Source organism: Dasypus novemcinctus, chromosome 8 (assembly GCF_030445035.2).
Source record: "Dasypus novemcinctus isolate mDasNov1 chromosome 8, mDasNov1.1.hap2, whole genome shotgun sequence".
In the NCBI taxonomy this organism is placed as follows: Eukaryota; Metazoa; Chordata; class Mammalia; order Cingulata; family Dasypodidae; genus Dasypus; species Dasypus novemcinctus.
Genome location: NC_080680.1, coordinates 22,990,970 through 23,013,102, shown reverse-complemented (window position 1 = coordinate 23,013,102; position 22,133 = coordinate 22,990,970). Strand labels below are relative to the sequence as shown.

Genomic DNA, 22,133 nt, shown 5'->3' with positions numbered 1-22,133 from the left:
AAAAAGGAAAATAGTATTAAAAGATTGATTACAACCACTCGGTTTACAGCAATGTTCTCTAATGTAAATTAAAAAGCACAAAAACTTACAGGGACCAAGAGGTGATATAACTGAGTGAAGCATATTGGGTGGAAGAGTGAAAAACCAGGGTAGCTCAGATTTTGTCTAAAAATAAGTTGACTGCTGCAATGCAGGAAACACCTAATTTTTCAAGAAAACCAGAAGTCTGTATTTCTATATAGAATCTCCCAAATTTTAAATGTTGGCAATCACTTGAAAAACAAAACATTCTACAGGTGAAACCAAAATCATACAATTTGAGCATGGCCTATGGCCCACCAGATTTCAACTTAGGACACTATTTAGGGGGGAGGGGGGAGGGGACATAATCAACCATTTATACTAAAATAGGCCCCAAATTAACAGTTGAGGATATCTTTGCCCTGCCTTCAGCTCTCTTTAATATAGAGGAATAAGAGTCTTTTATTCAAACAGAGCCAAGCAGCTCAATTTTTATAAGAGGATGCCAACCCTTCCTTCCTTTAGCTTTGGTAGGTATTAAAATATATAGCTTTCCAGTCATAACAAAATAAATATTTTCCAGGTGTTTTCAGGGACTATAACCTCAAACTTACTGACATTCAACAATTATCAAAGGCTTGGGTCAGATTAATAAATAATGCACAGCAGTCTCAAAAATGTGCAGCCCATTCAGTCCAGTAAATAATCAAATCACATCATGTGTGGCCACAAGCAAATTATACTTTGTTAGGATTTCAACCACTATAGGACAATGCTGTAAAAACAATATAATGAACCTTACTGTTATATCTACTGTAAAGATATTATGGAAACAGTTCATTACATAATATTCTCAGAAGAGCCTTAGAAAATATTCCTTCTACTGAATAGCCACAAATATAAGATCATTTATACGAGTAACAGGACAGGTTCATGAGCTAGACAGGGCTTGAAATCATGGCTCTGCCATTTACCAGAAATGTAACGTTGGATAAATCATTCAGCAATTCTAATATTCATCATATTTTTCTGAAAAAGGAGAAATCACAGCAACTCTTTCGTAGAATGTTAGCATTAAATGACGCACTTAATATGTATAGATACACTACATATAAAGTACTTATAACTTAAGACTTAGGCAATAAGTTATCTACTCCTGTTGCTCCTACTAATATGTCTATTATTAAATTGTGTTATCCCTGGGGCCAACCTAACTTAATATAAAGAAATCAGGATTTTGCTTTCCTTGTTTTTCTTTTACCACAATTCCTTCACCTACTTTTAATTTAAATTTTTAAATTTTAAATTTTTGAATGGATAATATGATGACATAGAGAAATTAAATACTACATAAAAGTACAAAATGGTAAGTTTCACTTCCCATGCTACCCCATATCCCTAGTCACCCAATCAGGTAACTACTTTTATTACGTTCCTCCCAGTTTTAACACAAGTACAAATTTAATTGTTTTCCCCTCTGAAATAAAATCTAGAATATCATTAAAAACTGTTTTACACCTTGTTTCATTTAATAGTATATCATATAGCTTTTTTCTATTATTTACAAATCACAAAATAGTTTTCTTTTGATTTTTTTCTACCATTTAAAAATGTAAAAACTGTTCTCAGTTCACAAGCTAAAATAAACACTAACCACTAATACAATACCTTTAAAAAAATACAGAAAAGGTAAGAAGAAGAAAATCAAAATGGCACACTAAAAAATTTTAAGGCAGAAATGGGGGAACTGAGAAACAAAACTTATAAGACAGAAAACAAATTGTTATAAGACAAAAGTGAATACTTCCTTATTAGTAATTACTTTAAATATAAATGGATTAAATTCTATTAAACAAAGATGGGCAGACTGGATTTTTTTTAAAGTATCCATCCATCTATATGATATATACAAGAGACTTACTTTAAATACAAAAAATAAAGTGATTTAAAGTAAAAGGATAGAAAAGGTATTCCATGCCAATAACAACCAAGAGAGCTGGGGTGGCTATATTATTATCAGACAATATAGACTTTGAGACACAAAAGATGGCAAGAGACAAAGAAGTACATTAAATACTATTAAAGGTCAACCCAGTAAGAAGATATAATTGTAAACATATGTGCACCTAATAAGAGAGCCCCAAATACATTAAGGAAAAATTGACAGAACTGAAAGAAGAAACAAACATTTCTAAAATAATAGCTGAAGACTTCGACATTCCATTTCAATAATGGGTAGAACAAGACAGAAGATGAATAAGTAAATACAGGGCTTGAACAACAAACAATCAGACCTATCAAACTAATACAGAACACTTCACACAACAAAAGTAGAATATTCATTCTTCTCAAGTACACATGGAACACTCTGCAGGATAGGCCATATGGTAGGCCACAAAACAAGTCTTAATACATTTAAAATCATATTGTCCTTTAATGCTGGTTACTAACGGTTATCAAGCCACATTTTGAAAAACACTGATATAATCCAAATCTATGTTTTTAGCTGGGAAAATTGGTATCTATAAAGAGTTATTTCCTCAAACATACATGCAGAGTTAGTGGAAAAGTCAAGTCTAGAATCTGAGTGTTCTGACTTGCTTTTTCAAGAGCTTTCTATCCTCCCAAGATGTCTCAACACACCATACTACCACACCACCATCATCAAATCAAATCTAACTGTCTAAGAAATTCTGCTATATGCATTTCTTCTTCTGGTCTCAAACTAATGTTACCTGAAGGAATAAATAATTCTGCAGTGTTTTCTCTCCATTATTCAAAAATGATAGGCAAAAAGTGAAAAGGAAGAAAGGAAACTTTGGATATGGCTTCTTTGAGCATTGAGAATACAACGATCACAACTTCCACATAAGCACTTGACAAATATTTGCAGAGTGCATATAAAATAAGGAGGAAAAAGTCATATCCTTCAAATAACAAACTACCATGGTCTACTATACAATTCATACACATAAAATATATTTTTTTGCAATAATTGTACTTAATTAACACTCGGAAAAATCCTATAAATCTAACTAATGCAAACAGAATCATACTGTTTCATTGAAATATGGCATATTCTTGTCTTAATCTAAGTTCTGATATCCCTGGAAATTACGATAAATATGATATGCAAATGGAAATTATGACAAATATGATAAAAATTGTTCTTTGCAGCATAGCACATACCATATAGTTTTTGAGGAGGTTAGACAAATCAATTAAACTGGCTAACAGTAACCATCACACAAAATAAATAATGACGAAATACAAGAGAGTATAGGCAAAGGTTTTAAATCGTCTCACAGTTTATGCCATTTCTCCTTCAACAAATCAGAAGGCAAAAAACCTCTTCATCAAGGCCATGAAAACTGTTACAGCTGCAAGCAAGATAGTTTCAACCATGTGCCCCTTGGACTCTAAGTCTCCTCTCAATTAGAAGCAGAGTAGGCATCGCCATCCAAAATCCTCAAAATTGGGGAATGTACAATGGACTAAAACAGACTTATTATTATTCTACTATAGACTTATTATTATTCTAGCAATGGAAGAAATCTTATCATTGATGTAAAGGCAGTGGTAACCAGGGGTTCTGAGGGATGAAAGCGGGAAGAATAGGTTTAATATCGGGGCATTTTCTGGCTAAAAATCACATGAAAACATGCTCAACATCACTAGGTATTAGGGAAATACAAATCAAAACTATAATGAGATATCATCTTATACCCATTAGACTGGCAGCTTTTAAAAAAGCAGAGAACTGCAAGTGTTGGAGAGGATGTGCAGGAATGGGAACCCTTATCCACTGCTGGTGGGAATGTAGAATAGTGTAGCCATTGTGAAGGACAGTTTGTGGTTCCTCAGGAAGCTAACTATAGAACTGCCATATAATCCAGCAATCCCACTGCTGGGTATATACCCAGAAGAAATGAAAGCAGGGACACAAACAGATATATGCACACCAATGTTCATAGCGGTATTATTCACTATTGCCAAAAGTTGGAAACAACCCAAATGTCCATCAATAGAATGGAAAAACAAATTGTGGTACATACATACAATGGAATATTACTCAGCTCTAAGAAGGAATGCAGTATTAACACACAAGATAACTTGGATGAATCCTGAAGACTTTATGTTGAGTGAAGTAAGCCAGGTATCGAAGGACAAATATTACATGACCTCACCGATAAGAATTAAGCAAACTGAAAAGGATCACAGAGCTAGAGTATGGAAGATGGTTTACAGGAGACAGAAAGGGAGAAGAAGGTTGTTGAGTCAATGTCCACATGGGCAAAATTTGTAAGGTGGAAGGGTGTAGTTGTGCAGTGGATGGGCATAACAGTGGTGCAGTGATGCCACTGGGGTGGGTGGTGCTGGTCTGTGATGGAAATAGGGTGGGGATGGTGGGTTAGACTGTCCATGGAACTGGAGTGAGGGTTGGGGGAGGGAGCAGGTAAACTCTGGGGGTTTGCAGGTATATGGTTCAAACTACAACTCTGGGAATGTTCTTTTAGCAAATACAGCAGGGGAAGGTTACTGGTTTAGGGTGTTGGATGTGGGAGACACACAGGACAGGTCATACCTGGGACAGCTTTCTAGGGAGTGTATAGCATTCATCTTGTCATAATGTGTTGTATCAGGGGATGCACTCACTTGAGTGGGAAGGTGTTGGACTCCCATCCTGGGGAGTCCTGCTGTGATCTCAAACAGAGTCTCCTAGAGCATGGAGAGTGCCTAATAGGGGAGGACAGGCCAGTATGTTAAGACCTCAATGTTGTTGCAAGTAACTATGAATCTGGTCCTTCAGTGAGTTAATCTTGGTGGTTACCATGGGTCCCCAGAGGAGAGGGAAGGAGGAATAGAACAGAAGGAACATGGAACATGTTGGGGGCAATGGAATTGTTCTCTGATCCTGCAAGGATGGCTACAGACCAAGTCAAACTTCATCAAAATCTATAAAAGTGTATGGTCCGAAATGTAAATCACAATATAAATCACTGACCATTGTTAGTAGCAATGGTTCAATATTTGTACATCAATTGTAACAAATATACTGTCCACATGGAAAATGTTATTATAGGGAAAGGGAGAGGATGTTGGGTGTATGGGAATCACCTATATTCTGTGACTTTTCTGTAACCTAAAGCTTCTTTGAAGACAAAATGAAAAAAAATAAGACATTGGACAAATAAATGGAAGCAAATGTTATTGTATATTTAAGACAACAGATCTTACAGTGATGAAAGACATAATGTTAAAAAAATTTTAATTTTCTATTTTTTACTTTTATATTATTTCAAACTCTTAAAAAGTTTTTCATATTTTATTCCTTACTTTTAAAACCATCATTATTATATCATTTTCCTATTAATTGTATTCAGTTATTTTGTTGGCTTAAAATTTTGAAGAAGTTTTGAATTATAGAAGGGTTACAACTGTGGCATGGGAGGAGCATTGGTTTGGGGTATCAGAGATGGGGGATGCATGGGAGGAGATTCACCTGGGGCACACCTATAAGGTATATGAATGTTCAAGTGTCCGTGGGACATGTCACAGTGGATGGAGAGCCACACAATAACCAAAGAAATATCGAATTCCCAATCTGGAGAGCTCTGTCACATTCTTTAACAGGACAGCAGGAATCCCGAGTACAGGGGCAGTGACTAGTGAAGGAGGATGAATCACTGACAGACCCTTGGTTGTGATGACTGTACTTATGAACAAAAATTGAAACTTAGCATAGTATTAGAGGGTGCCTAAGCATTACCTCCTGAGAACCTCCTTATTGATCAAATGTGGCCTCTCTCTAAGCCAAAACACAGCATATAAATGCATTACCTTCCCCCAGCGTGGGACATGACTCCTGGGGATGAGCCTCCCTGGCACCGAGGGACTGCTACCAAGAACCAACTAGTATTACAGCTGGAAAAAGCTGTAACCAAAAGGGGGAAAGGGTAAAGACAAATGAGTTTATGGCTAAGATACTTCAAAGTGAGTTGGGAGGTCATTTCAGAGGTTACGCTTATGTACATCTCAGCAGGAACTCATTGACTGCCAAAGAAAATATTACCTCAAATAACGGGCTCCTGAGGGCTCTGGAGACATCCAAACACCACAGGCAGGGAAGAACAGCTCATGCGTTTGGCATCCTGCCAGAGGGCCCAACTTGGGAATTTATGCTCCCCAATGTGATAGTGTTGGACTCAGTTGTGTTTTCTCCACACATGGCTCTGCTGCCCCTTGTTTTGGACCTACAGTTAATACCAGAGTTGGTAGGTATATTTCCAAGAAATTTAAATCTTGAGTTGTCCATGTGCCAGTTGGGCCCTGAATCTCAACACACTTGCAATACCTACTCTCCAGTTCATTGGATTCATGACAACTCAAGGAACAGAGAGAGTCCACAACTGCAAGCAAGAAAGTCCCATCCATCTGCCCCATGGGATCTAAGCTCCCTCTCAATTAGAGGTGAAGTGGGGATTACCATCATAGAATCCTCAGGTTTGAGGAATGGACGATGGACTATGAAGAACAGACTTAACAATTTTTCTACTGTAGACTTGTTGTGATCCTAGCAATGGAAGAACTTTTATCATGGATGTGGAGGCAGTGGCGACTGGAGGTTCTGAGGGGAGGGAGAGGGAAAAATAGCTGTAATTTGGGGGCATTTTGGGGACTTAAGAATTATCCTGAATGATACTGCAATGACAGATACAGGCCATTGTATATCTTGTAATAACTTGCAAAAATGTGCAGGACAGAGTGTGAACTACAATGTAAACTATAATCATTTGCTTAGTGGCAATGCTCCAAGATGTGTTCAATTGTGGCAAATGTACCACACTAATGAAAGATGTTGTTGATGTGGGAAAACGTGGGAGGGATAGGGAGCAGGACATATGGGAATCCCCTATATTTTTTGTGTAACATTTACATAATCTAAGTTTCTTTTAAAAAATAAAAACAAAAAAGTACATTTAAAAAATATATATGGGGGCATTTTCAGGACACTGGATTTATTCTGCATGACACTGCAGTGATGGATACAGACGATTGTATATTTTGTCATAACTTACAAAATTGTGTGGGACAGAGTGTAAATTATAATGGAAACTGCAGTCCATGGTTAGTAGTAATACTTCAATATGGGTTCATCAAATCTAACAAATGTACCACAGTAATGAAGGATGTTGTTAATGTGGGAAAGTGTGGGAAAGGGAGGGAAAGGGACACATGGGAATCCCTTATATTTTTTTATGTAGCATTTATGTAATCTAAAGCTTCTTTAAGAATAAAAAAAAATTTTTTTAAATACGTATTTATATCCTAAAGCTTTAGTTTGAAAAGAAGACAAACTTGGTGGCACATTATACTGTATATACTATGTACACAGGTGGTAAAAAGAAAAGTCAATTACTTCAGGAAAAAAGTCCTACAAATGGCCTAATATATTGAGCAGGGTGGACTTGAATCTGTAAATTATGTCTGAGGAGCAAACCAAGGTCAGTGTTTCAGGGACCAGGCAAGAGAATTCATCATGCATATTGGGAGGAGAAGGTAACAGAAAAACGACAGTAATTACCAGTCTGTATAAATTCTTCCACCATCAGGGTAGGCCCAGTACTGCAAAGAAAGAAAGTGGAGCTTGGGACCATAGACAGAACAATATTCCCTGAAAGACAAAGCCAGGCAAGGCCAATGCCCAACATCAAAAAGAGTTGCTCAAAAAGAACAGAGACTGCCAGAACTGAGGGTGGAGGCTCCACACCCACAGCAGAGATATTTTAAGGACCCAGAGGTGATACAATTACTCATATCTGGCTACGATACATCTACCTGCAATAAGACTACACTAAAAAGAAAAAGAGAGTGGCAGGGCAAGATGGCGCCGACTTAACTGCGCACTCATCACCTCTCTCTCACAAAAAACGGCTGCAATAGGGGTAAGATCCTGCCCAAGTGAGCTGTTTTGGGAACCCAACACAAGAGAAGGCTTCAGGGTATGCATCTGAAGAGAGCTGGACAAAGATAAATTGTTCAAGGTAAAACCTTGAGTTTCTAGGCCCTGAGGCTGGAAACTGCTGGACTGGAAGGCTAAACCCCACCCTTAAGATAATAAGCCTATGTGAGCCTGCCCTGACCCCCCACTCCCAACAGTCACCCAGCCGGATGGAGTGTTCTCTGAGCATTCTGAGAGTGGGAAGGTTCTGGTAAAGGGTAGAGAGAGACTTCCTTTCTGTGGATCTGTTTACCTGAACCCCCTCTAAGCTTTGAGAAGCATACCAACTGGCTTCAGGTAGCACCAGGAAGAGGGGAAAAACAAACCAGTGGAGACAGCCTGATTTACCTAGCTGACCCAGGAAAAAGGAACCGGGCCTGGGAGGGAGTGGAGTCAGGAACTGACTAGTCCATGCTAAAAACTAACAAATATCAATTCCCCTATGGAGGTGGACAGTAGGAAGCACTTAATAAGCTTCCAAGGGCATATTGAGGGCTCCCCGGGAGGAAGGGGTGGTTTAGAAGAGGGTTGAGTGTCTTTTTTTCTGCAGCAAATTCAGTCACCAGGGTCCCACTTGAATTTCAAAAGTGAACTCAACCAGACCCAGATAGGTGAGGGGGGATTCCCTCCTGAAGATTCATTGAATCCTGCTGCCCTGGGAGAGAGAGGAATAAAAACAGAAAGGGGACAGGGACAAATCTGCCTGTGGGAAAGTTACTGGATGTATTTCTGAAGAGATAACTGACCCAAAGAGAAGGTTTAGCTCAGTGGAGGATTTTCTGCCTTGAATATACAAGGTCCCTAGTTCGACTCCCAGCCCCTCTGAGAGCAGTGATCCACTGGATATCAAACACCCAGCTGATACTTTAGGTCAGGGAAACATGGACACTATATTTCTGCTAGCCTCTCTTGGGTCTCTTATTTTTCTTAAAAAAAAAAAAGTTACTTTTTAAAAAAAATTTAACTTAGCTTATTCACTATAACCCACTTCAAAACCCGCAGAGGGAAGACTGCAGGGTAACTGGTGAACATCAGCAGCCTGAGGGGCACCACAGGAGCCTATGAAGGAAGGCCCTTCTTCCTTAGTGCTTATTTAACTGCTTGCTTGTGTGTTTGTTTGGGGTTTTTTGTTTTCTTGTTTTTCTTTCCTCTTTCTCCCCCACCCACTCTTTTTCTTTCTGTTTTTTTAATTTGATGCTGCTGGCTTGTCTCATTTGCTGTGCTTCCTACTCCATGATTTCCCTGTTTCTGTGTACACATATTTTGTCTACCAAGGATATCTCTTTTCTCTCCATCTTCCAATCTTCCACTTTCAGTCGTTATTCTTATATCCCACCTCTCTGTTTAGCCCTCAATTTTTCTGGTTTATATTTCTAACATATCTATTCTGTTTTCTTTCTTTTCTCTTTATCTCTCCTCATCATTCTGACCTTTCATCATCATTATATTATCTTTTTACGTATGTTTATAATTTCTTCAGTATGTTCTCCAGTGTTTTCTTAATATTCTTAATCTCTTCCTTCACTTCATTAAGTTGGTCCATGATATTTGTGTGTGTGGACAGCTTTGATTAGTTGTTTGATGGTCTGCATCTCTTCTTGGTTTTGAGTTTGTTCATTGGACTGGACCATGTCTTCCTGTTTCTCTGGTCATCTTTTTATCTTGATGGGTTAACTCATCAAGATAAAAAGATGACCAGAGAGCAACAAAAAATTACAAACCATACCAAGAAACAAGACATGGTCCAGTCCATGAACAAACTCAATGAAAGGCACAATCCAAGAAGTTACAAATACAATGGAAGCACATAACAGCAGATTTGAACAGAGGAAAGAATTAGTGATGTGGAAGAAAGTATACCTGAAATCAATCAGATAGTAGAACAGATAGATAAAAAGATAGAAAAAATCCAGCAGGAAGTTAGGGATTTGAACGATAACACAAAATGCACAAACATACACATTACAGGTATCCCAGAGGGAGAAGAGAAAGGAAAGAGGACAGAAGGAATGCTGTAAGAAATAATGGCTGAAAACTTCCCAGCCCTTTTGAGTGAGATGGACACACATGTCCAGGAAGCGCAGCACACCCCAAACAGTATAAATCTCAACAGGTCTACTCTAAGACATATACCTGTCAAACTGCCCAATGCTCAAGAAAGAGAGAAAATACTAAAGACAGTAAGAGAAAAGAGAACCATCACATACAAGGGAAGTTCAGTAAGATTAAGTACTGATTTTTCATCTGAAGCCATGGAGGCAAGAAGGCAGTGGTATGACATAAAGTAGTAAAAGGAAAAAAAAACCTCCCAGCCCAGAATTCTCTATCCAGCAAAACTGGCATTCAAAAATGATGGAGAGTTCAAAATATGCACAGATAAACAGAAATAAAGAGAGCATGCTAATAAGAACCTACCCTTCAAGAAATACTAAAGTAAGTTCTGCAGGTTGAAAGGAAAAAACAGGAGAGGGCGAGAGATGCAGGTGATTTTAAGAACTAAAAAGACAAAAAGAGAAATTAAGAACAATATATGACATACACATATAAACCCAAAGAAAATGTGGCTAATGTAAGTAATTCCTTGAGAGTAAAAACACTGAATGTTCATGGATTAAACTCAATGGTCAAGAGATAACAAAATGGCAGAATCTATAAGGAAATATGACCCAGCTATATGTTGTCTACAAGAAACCCACATTAGACCAAGGGATTCAAGGAGGCTGAAAGTAGATGGCTGGAAAACAATCTTAAAGCAAAAAAGGGTGGGAGTAGCTATACTAATATCAGACAAAATAGACTTTAAATGCAAAACTACTGTAAGAGACAGAGAAAGACACTATGTATTAGCAAAAGGAGAAATCTTCCAAGAAGAAAGAACAATCATAAAAATTTAGGCACCTAAGCAGAGTGTCTCAAAATACATGAGGCAAACACTGGAAAAACTGAGAAACAGATGCCTCTACAATTATACCGGGGGACTTTAATACACCATTATCACCATTAGACAGAACATCTCGACAGAGAATAAATAAAGACTTTGAATAATAAATTAGAGAATCTGAACCTAATAGACAAATACAGAATACTAAACCCAAATACAGCAGGATACATATTCTTCTCAAGTGCAAATGGATCATTCTCCAAGACAGACCACATGCTAGGCCACAGAAACATTCTCAATAAACTCAGAAAGACTGAAATTATACAAAGGAAATTTCTCTGACCATAATGGAATGAAACTGGAAATCAGTAAGGGCCAAAGAACCAGATTACAGACAAAGACATGGAAGTTAAACAATACACTCTTAGACAAAGAGTGGGTCAAGGAGGAAATTGCAAAAGAAATCAGTAACTACCTTGAAACAAATGAAAATGACAACGCAACATATCAAAATCTATGGGATGCAGCAAAAGCTGTACTGTGAGGGAAATTCATAGCCATAAATGTATTTTATATCAAAAAAGAAGAGCTATAATTGAAGACCTAACAGCACACCTGGAGGAATTAGAAAAACAACAAACCAACCCCAAAGGAAGTAGAAAAAAGGAAATAACAAAGATTAGAGCAGAACAAAATGAAATGGAAAATAAGAAAGCACTAGAAAAAAATAAAACCAAAAGCAGGCTCTTCAAGAAGATCCATAAAATTGACAATCCCTTAGCTAGACTAAAATAGACAAAAAACGAGAAGATGCAAATACAAAAAAACAAGAAATGAGGAAGGGGATATCACCATTGACCCCACAGAAAAAAAGAGTATCATAAGAGGACACTCTGAAAAATTATATGCCAATAAGGACAATTTAGAGGAAATGGACAAATTCCTAGAAACACACAAGCAACCTATATTGATGAAAGAAGAAACTAATGAATTCAACAGAACAATCACAAGTAAAGAGATAGAATCAGTCATCAAAAACTTCCCAACTAAGAGCCCAGGACCAGATGGCTTCACAGGTGAATTCTACCAAACATTCCAGAAAGAACTAACACCAATCCTGCTTAAACCCTTCCAAAAAATAGAGAAGGAACATTGCCTAACTCATTCTATGATGCCAACATTACCCTAATACCAAAGCCAAACAAAGATGCCACAAGAAAGGAAAATTACAGATGAATCTCTATAATGAACTTATATGCTAAAACCCTCAACAAAATACTTGCTAATCATCTTTTCAGCAATACATCAAACAAATTATACACCATGACCAAGTGATTTTCATTCTGGGGATGCAAGGATGGTTCAACATAATAAAAAAAAAAATCAATCAATGTAATACACCACATAAACAGATCAAAAGAAAAAAATGACATGATCATCTCCATAGATGCAGAAAAAGCACTTGACAAAATACAGCCCCCTTTCCTGATAAAAACACTGCAAAAGACAGGAATAGAAGGAAACTTTCTGAATATGATAAAGGGTGTATATGAAAAACCCATAGCTAACATCGTTTACAATAGTGAAATCCTAAAAGCTTTCCCTCTGAGACTGGGAACAAGACAAGGATGCCCACTATCATTGCTCCTCTTTAACATTGTGTTAGAAGTAATTACTAGAGCACTGAGGTAAGAAAAAGATATAAAAGGCATCCAGATTGGAAAGAAAGATGTAAAAATTTCACTATTTGCAGATGACATGATCCTATAATAGAAAGCCCTGAGAAATCTATAACAAAGCTTCTAGGACTTATAAATGAGTTCAGTAAAGTCACAGGTTATAAGGTCAATGCACAAGAATCAGGAGCATTTCTATACACCGATAATGAGCGATTTGAGAAGGAAATTTAAAAAAAAATACCATTTACAATAATAACTAAAAAATGAAAACCAAGGAATAAAATTAAAGACATAAATGACATACACAAAAAACTACACAACACTCTTAAATGAGATCAAAGAAGACTTAAATAAATGGAAGTATATTTCCTGTTCATGGATAGGAAGACTAAATATCATTAAGATGTCTATCCTACCCAAACTCATCTAGAGATTTAACGTAATTCCAATAAAAATCAACAAAACATTTTTTACTGAATTGGAAAAACTACAAAATTTTGTGGAAGGGCAGGAGGCCCTGAATGGCCAAAGACATACTGAAAAAGAAAAATGAAATTGGAGGAATCATACTACCTGACTTTAAAACATACTACAAAGCTACAGTGGTCAAAACTGCATGATATTGGCACAAGGACAGACATACTGACCAATGGAACCAAACTGACAGTCCTGATATAGATCCTTGCATGCACAGTCATCTGATATTTGACAAGGCCACCAAGCCCACTCAACTGGGAGAGATGGCCTCTTCAACAAATGGTGCTTGCAAAAGAATGAGAGAGGAACACCATTTCACACCTTATACAAAAATTAACTCAAGATGGATCAAAGATCTAAATAAAGAGCCAAAACCATAGAGATCTTGGAAAATAATGTAGGGAAGCATCTTCAGGACCTTATAATAGGAAATGGGTTCATGAACTTCACAACCAAAGCACGAGCAGCAAAAGAACAAATAGATAAATGGGACCTACTCAAAATTAAAACCTTTTGCATCTCAAAGGAGTTTGTCAAGAAAGAGAGAAGACCGCCTACACAATGGGAGAAAATATTTGGTAACCATATCTGATAGGAGCATAATATCTAGCATATATAAAGAAATTCTATATCTTGAAAACAAAAAGGCAAGCAACCCATTTTAAAAATAGGGAAGTGATGTGAACAGACACTTCTTCAAAGAAGAAATACAAATGGCTAAAAAGCATATGAAAAAATGCTCAACATCAACTATTAGGGAAAGGCAAATCAAAACTACAATGAGATACCAACTTACACCCATTAGATTGGCAGTCATTAAAAAAAAGAGGACTACAAGGGTTGGAGAGAATGTGGAGGAATGGGAACCCTCCTTCACTGCTGGTGGGAATGTAGAAAGGTCCAGTCATTGTGGAGGACAGTTTGGCAGTTCCTCAAAGAACTAACTATAGATTTGCCACATGACCCAGCAATTCTACTGCTGGGTATATATCCAGAAGAACTGAAAGCAAAGACACAAACAGCTATATGCACACCAATGTTCACAGTGGCATTATTCATTATTGCCAAAAGTGGGAATCAACCCAAATGCCCATCAACTGACGAATGCATTAATAAAATGTGTTATATACATACAATGGAATATTAGTTGTAAGAAGGAATATAGTACTAACACAATGGAAAACATGAATGACTCTTGAGGACCTTATGTTGAGTGAAGAAAGCCAGGCACTGAAGGATAAAAAATACAAGACCTCTCTGATATGAATTACGCAAATTGAGCCAACCCAGAGAGCTACAGTCTGGAACAGGTTTAAAAGAAATAGAAAGGGAGAAGAAGGTTGTGAGCCAATGGCCATATGGGCGAAATCTATGATAAGGTGTGAGTGAGTAGCTGTGCAGTGAAGGGATAGGACAGGGGTGCAGTGATACACTGGGTTGGGCAGTGCAAGCTTGACAGGTAGGGAGGGTGGGTTGTATGGTCCATAGAAATGGGGAGAGGGCTGGGGGAGGAAGCGAGTGAACACTGGGGACTAGCAAGTACATGGATTAAACTACGATATTGGGAAAGCTCTCTTGGCAATATGACAGGGAAGGGTTACTGTTTTTGGGTGTTGGACGGGGGGAGCATTCGGGATGGGGCATCCCTGGGGCAGTCTTCTAGAGAATGTGCAAGTGATTATTTTGTCATAGTGTGTTGTACAGGTGGGTTGAGACCCACATGCTGTGCAGGGGGGAGGTGGACTCCCATCCTGGGGAGGGCTGATATGTTCTCAAACAGAGGGAACGGTGCCTTTTGAGAGCATGGGTGGATCCTAATGGGAAAGGACAGACTAGTGTGACAAAACCTAAGCATTGTTGCAGGTATCTATGAAACTTGTGCTTCGAGGAGTGAAGTCTGGTGGTCATCTTTTGCCCCAGGGGGAGGGGGAGGGAGAAATGGAATAGATGGAAGAGGGGATATATAGAGGGCAACGGCGGTGTTCTGCATGATTCTGCAATGATGGATACAGGGTATGTTAAATTTTATAAAAAATTTTATAAACGTGTATGGTCTAAAGTATAAACCATAATGTGAACCATGGACCGTGGCTGGTAACTATTTATCAATATTTGTGCACCAGTTGTGGCAAGTGTACCATCCACATGTAAAAAGGCTGCTAATTTAAGAGCAGGGAAAAGGGAGAGGATGGTGGGTGTATGGGAGTCCCCTATATTCTGTATGTGACTTTACTGTGACCTAAAACTTCTTTGAAGACAAAATGAAAAGTAAAAAGTAGGACACTGGGGATGAAATGGAAGAAAATCCCACTGTACATACAGGACAACAAATATTACAGTGATGAAAGGCAAAACATCAAAAAAATTTAATATTTTTTGTTTTTTTTAATATCGCATTTTTCTTTTACTTTATTTTAGTTTCAATTTTTCTAAAGTATTACATATTTTGTTTCTTATGTTTGGACCTGTCGTTTCATCTTCCCAATAAATCTATTTGGTTACATTCTAGGCTTCATTTTTGAGGAGGTTTTAGATCACAGAGGGGTTGCAACTGTGAAAGGGAAGAATCATTAGTGTGGAGTATCAGAGTTGGGGGATGCATGGGAGGAGATTTACCTGGGTATACATATAGGGTATATGAATATATTCAGGTGTTCGTGGAGCATTGCCACAGTGGATAGAGATCCACACAACAATTGAAAGAATATTGGATTCCCATCCTGGGTAGCTCTGACCCATATGGAATAGCAACACTCACTCATGTACAGTGGCAATGACTAGTGTCCACTGATGGGTCCTTGATATTTACAACTATCCTTATGAGCCTTTGACTTTGAAGTTGCAATGTAGCCTGGTGTTGCAGGGGGCCTCAGAGTTGTCACGTGGGAGCCTCCCTGTTGTTCAAATATGGCCTCTCTCTGAGCCAAACTCAGCATATAAACACATTACCTTCCCCCCAGCATGGGACATCACTCCTGGGGATGAGCCTCCCTGGCATCGAGGGATTACTACCAAACACCAACAAGCAATGCAACTGGAAAAAGACCTTGAATAAAAAAGGAAATGGATAAAGACAAATGAGTTTATAGTGCTAGGAGACTTCAAAAAGAGTCGGGTGGTCTTTCTGGAGGTAACGCTTATGCACGTCTCAGCAGGATCTCATAGACAACCAAAGTAGATACTATCCTAAATAGTGGGGCTTCTGAGGGCTCTGGAGACACCCAGGTCCTACGGTCATGGCATATAGCTCCAGTGGTTGGTGTCTTGCCAGTAGGAACTACTTTGGAGTTATGCTCCCTGGTGTGACAGAGTTGGACTCAGATATGACTTCTCTACACATCACTTCTGTCCCCTTTATTTGAATCTATAGTTGGTGCTGGAGTTGGTAGATGTACGTTCTAGAGACTTGAATCTCTAGGCAGTCCAAGTGCCAACTAGGCCCTAAGCCTCAGCAGAATTGCAACACCTACTCTCCAGTTCACTGGACTCAGCCAGGACAACTAACAAAGAGATGAGGATAGACAACCACCATACCAAGAACCAAGAGAGTTTACAACTGCAAGCAGGAGACCTCCATCCTAGCCATATGGGAAAGAATCCCCCCTCAATTGGAGGTGGAGTTATGCATCACCATCCCAGAATCCTCAGGATTGGGGAATAAAATATGAACTAGAGTATACTTACTGGTATTCGCCTGTAGACTTATTGTGATGCTAGCAATGGAGGAAATTATATCATTGATTTGGAGACAGTGACCACTGGAGGTGCTGAAGTCAGCAAGAGGGACAAAGAGGTATAATATGGGGGCAAGTTCAGGACTCAGAACTGTCCTGAGTGACATTGCAATGGGAGATATGGGCCATTATATATACGGCCATAAATACAGAGTTGAGTAGGAAAGAGTGTAAAGTACAATGTAAACTATAATCCATGATTGGTGACAATGTTCCAAAATGTGTTCATCAATTGCAATGAATGTACCATACTAATGAAAGAAGTTGTTGATGTGGGGAAGGGTGGGAGGTGTGGGGAGTGGGGCATATGGGAACCCCTTATATATTTTTATGTAATATTTTATGTAATCTAGCTATCTTTTAAAAATAAATAAAAAATATATTTTAAAAAGAAACATTATTTATTGATGCCTACAAAGGTATTCACTGAACAATGTTAGCTCTGATTATCAAATGTTGATCACAGTTTTTAATTGGCTAGAATATACGTCTTTAATGCAAATAAGTAAAATACTTTAATGAGTCGTGATTAGTGAAAACTTTTATGGTAAGTCAATGAGGGGACATAAGTTAAGGATTAAAGTTAAGGCTGAGAATCAGAGGTTTATATAATAGTTATACCTCTATTTCACAATCCTTTTTCCTTCCAATCTTACCTCAGATATAACAGGTAATAAGAAGAGAAAAAGCTTTTGGATTGAGGCATTCTAACAAGGAAACTTGCATTGAAGGCTGAAAGAACACTTGAAGTTCACAAAGTACCTCTTCTAGTTAATGATGACATCTCCATTTTGGAGAGGTGGAGCACTGAAGTGGTGATGCTGAAGAGAAGAAAAATCAACCTGCTAACTGATTCTGACTCAGGCCAGTTCAGGGGCCTTCAAAAAGCAGATGCCAAGTCACAATCAGTCATGCAAGAGATTTATGGGGGAAAACGTGTGAAGAACAAAGGGGAGAGTACTAAGTGAGCAGAACTTTCAGAAAAGAAGGTAACATCTGAGGAATAAGAGGGTACTGAGTAGGAAGAACCTCAGACTGCAGTGCTGCACTGCAGAAGTCTGAGCCAGGTCAGCAGGAAACCCCAGAGCAAAGAATGCTTGTTAGCAGATCCCTACATTGGTCAGGAATGGCTCTGGTCTAGTACCCCAGCCACACTCAGTCACTGGCTAGGCACAGCCTGGAGCGGGCTTAGCCTAAGTATAAATGCTGTGATCCATCCCAAAGATACGGCTCGACAACTGCAAGCCAGCAGGTTCTCTTAGGAAGGGAGAACTCAGCAGCTCATTTACACAGCTGCCACAGTACAGCCCTGTGCTCCACAGACCCATTTATCCTCCCATATTCAGAGAGTGGCTCTTCCAGTTCCTAAGGCCTCTCTCCTAAGGTGAAAACTGAGAAAAGGAACATTAACAAGACAAAATATGTCTCCATCACTGCAACTATACTAAGGTCTGCAATTCATCGTCTCTGTCCTCTAGCATCTACATTCTACCCTCCCTCGGCTTTCACCTCTGCAGGTAATGGCAGCTGATGTGATTAAATGACCTAAACCCTCATTCTTGAGTGGTTTCAGCCCCCTGATAAACATACCATTTTCAGCCCCGAGTAGCTGCAATTTATCCATTCACAGTTAAAATTGGGCAAAGGAGTACCAAGAGACAAATAAGTGTATCAACTGAATTCTACCATATTCCTACCTGTTTTCTCATTGTATAATAGTGACCCTAACTCCTCTAGTTGATCTGGATCAATTGCACATGCTAAGAAAGCAAAGCCTCTAATCACCTTCTGGTCCCTAGATATAAAGAATATAAAATACCTGGGCAGCAGCCATAACTTGTTAAATTGCACCCTTGCTAGGCCCTCTGTGGGACCAAGACTTCTAAACCTGTAGAGCCGAGAGGTACAGGAACAGGAAGCACGAAGTCCCCAGTGCAACACTGGCAGTGATGGGAAGTAAGGCCACTCCTGCTCCCACCTCCTGGTTCTCAGGCCCAGAACCTCCTGGTTCTTTTGGAGATTCAGAGCCATGTAGGAGTTTCTACTTTCAGCCATTCTGAAAGATGGCAACCCTTCCTTGCTATTTCCTTCCTTGCTATTTCCTCTGCATTAGCGCTTCCTGTGTGTCTTTTAAAGGTTATTCTAGCACTCCATGAGGCCCGCTCCCTCTGGATGGTGCACTAAGTGATACAACCAGAGGAAGCCATGGCATAGCCCTATTCCCACATACATCTTTCCCAATAAAGTAGGTCCCCTGCTCCAATGTTGTGTTGTACAGATCAGTGAGTCCACTGGTAGCATTGAACATATGAATTAAGTTGCCAAGTAAAAATGCTGAATTATACTAGATGTGAAAGACAAAAAATAAACAAATGAGATATGGTTGTTGCCTCGGAGGAGCTTATAGTCCTAAAGAAAATCAAGCAGTCACTGCAATACCTTCCTTTACCATTACATATTATATGCATACCAAATGTATACAAACACTTATTTTTAAAATATCAATAAGCCATCATCACACAACCTTAACTATATTCACCAAAAATAGTCCAGCCTCACCAAATTGGTATTTATACGCCAAATAACTAGCCATTAGTTGGTAATACTTAGTACTATTTGTAACATCTAATATTACTTGGCAGTATTTAGTATCTTACTGCTTTTATGAATCCTAAATTCTTTTACATTGTACATTTCTAATTTAAAATTTCAAACTCAGAACAAAATAATACTGCCCACATTGCTATATTTATACCCTATTTTAAAAATCAAATGATAAATTAAATACTAAATAATGATTTAAAAATATTTATTCAAAAATAACTAATTTAATACTTTGAAATTCAAAATAAAAATTTTCAAAAATTTTCTAATGGTCAGGTTTATTATCCTGCCTTCATTTGAAAAAATCAATGAGACAGGAAAATGAACAAAACAAACTTATAAGGACAATTTTCAAAACAATGCAAAATTTCAAATGAAGGATAAAAAATTACAACTTTAATTCAGAGTAATTTTCTTCCTAAGTATCCACAGTAATTATTTTTCAAGTACACTTTATATTTTGACACTGGTCTTAGTTAGGAAGGGTAAGAAATCTGCAACTTACCTTTGTACACCATAAGGCCTTTCTAAAATAGGCTCTTTGAATGGAGGCGGAATGTGACCAAAATAATCAGGATAAGCCACCTCTGAATATTCTGGGACAGACTTTGTCTTTTTCACAATATCAACATAAAGATCTGAGTCATGGAGTGTTGGTCCATCAGGCATTTCAACTGATGCTTGTTCCACTGATGAATTAGACTCTGTATCTTCATCATCTTCAGTTTCAACTGCAGTGCAGCAGAGTTTTCCTAGTTGAACTGTTCTTCCCTCAAACAGAACATTTCCACAAGTAGTGACATGTGGACATGCTTTAGTACATGTAAGGACAGTAAGAGGAAGACTATAGTCCTTCTTCATTCCTGCAGTAAAACCTGGGGATGTTTGAGAAGGAAGAGCCTGCAATGTGATTCGGTCCAAGGCCTTCACAATATCATTGTTTAAGCCATGGATGGATGAAATAGTTCTGTTTTGATCACCTAGCTGCTGTTGTAATGTGTTGTCATTATCTTTTATATCTTCTTCTGTTAGATCCATTAAGGTAGTTTTCTTATCTTCATCTCCTTTAGGAGATACATTCTCCTGCATTAAAACTCCTTTTCTTAAATTGCCTGAATTTCCAGATGGTTCCTCTCCTGCTGTAGGAACAACAATAGGACGACGCACTTTTCCCTCAAATACAAAAGGCTTCGGTTCTTTGGAGATTAAATCAAAGTCCTTTGAAAATAAAGAATAAGTTTAATCTTTTATCTGTAAATATTCAAATGAATTAACAAAACTAAGATCTTATTCATTTTATATGCTGCTACAGAAACCTAACATTTGAAAATTTTCAAAATGGATACAACAGGGATGTTTTAATTTCACTAATACAAGACAAAACATTTAAACCACACCACCTTTCAATTTTTCTATTGTAAAAATAATACTTATATATACCCAAAATATGGGAAAAGTTAGTGAAGTAGGAAGATATTAAAATCATCCAAAATTCCATTAAAGGGAAATTATACTACTGAATCGTTCATTAATTCAACAAATCTTTATAGAATGTGTGTCGTGCCATGCAATGCTGAGACACAACAGTTAAAAAACAAAAACAAAAATACTCTTCCATTGTGCTGCTTGCTGCTTACATTTTTGTAGGGGCATTAAGGTAAGATTTGTTGTCAATACAACAAATAATAAGCATAAGGTAAGTATATTTTGTACTTTACAGTACCTTAGAAAGAAAGTGCTAAAGCAAAAAAGGGGGCCAATGGTAATGTAGGTTGGATACCAGGTGAGGAAAGGTGGGTTGTAATTTTAAATACCACTGACTAGGGAAAATTCATTGAGAATGAGATATAAGCAAAGACTTTAATGAGGTGATAAGAGTTATACATGGAGAGCATTCCAGGCAGAGGGCACTTCCAAAGCAAAGGTCCCAGAGTTAAGAGAATGCCTGGTGTATTTAAGGAACAGCAAGGGGGTAGGACAGCTGGAACAGAATGAGCAAGATGAATTCCAAAGGGCAAAAAAGAGTCAGATTCTGTAAGGCCATGCAGAATGTTTTGGAAGGATTTTTGTGCTTACTTTGAATGACTGGAAGCCACTGGAGGGTTCTGAAGAGAGGAGTGCATGACATGATGTATGTATTAAAAAAGAATACTCTAGCATAGGGTTTCTCAATCTCAACAGTAGTCATTTTGGGTCAAAAAATAGTTTTTTTTTTTGTTTCTTGGAAGAAGCAGTGTCTCATGCACTGTAGACAGTTTAGCAGCATCCCTGTACTCTACCCACTAGATGCCATTCACTCCCCATATGTGATAACCAAAAATTTCTCCAGATACTGCCAAATGTCTCCTCGGGGACAAAGCTACCTCCAGTAATTATGAGTATGCAGATATTACGCCAAGAGATGAGGTTGGAAATCATGAATGGAAAGAAGAGAGAAGGCAAAACACTGAGCCTTGTGGGTACTCCGATCTTAAGAGGTTGGAGAGATGGAAAGGAAACAGAAAAGAAGATGGAGGAAGAGCCACCAGTATGGAAAAACAAAAACCAGGAAAAGTATCCTGGAATACAAGTAAAGAAAGGAAGCTGCTGACAGGTCAAATGCTTTTATGTCTATGTAAGACTCTAAAAAGGTCTAATTTAAATAGACTTCCATTGTTGGGCATTTCTACCTTAAATCTTTTATAGAAAAGGAAGACTATAAACAAACAGATAGGGTATATATTTATGCCATTTCC

General features: G+C 38.1%; 1 protein-coding gene across 6 annotated transcripts in view; it reads right to left on the bottom strand.

Moving 5' to 3' along the window:
* The window catches only part of AGTPBP1 (ATP/GTP binding carboxypeptidase 1), a 255,124-nt gene that overhangs the window by 90,775 nt on the left and 142,216 nt on the right, over positions 1-22,133 (bottom strand). For all 6 annotated transcript variants that reach the window (XM_071216649.1, XM_071216650.1, XM_058301576.2 and 3 more), the window contains one exon: positions 19,904-20,616. In XM_071216649.1, the coding sequence (XP_071072750.1) occupies positions 19,904-20,616 (713 nt within the window). The remainder of the gene's footprint in view (positions 1-19,903; positions 20,617-22,133) is intronic.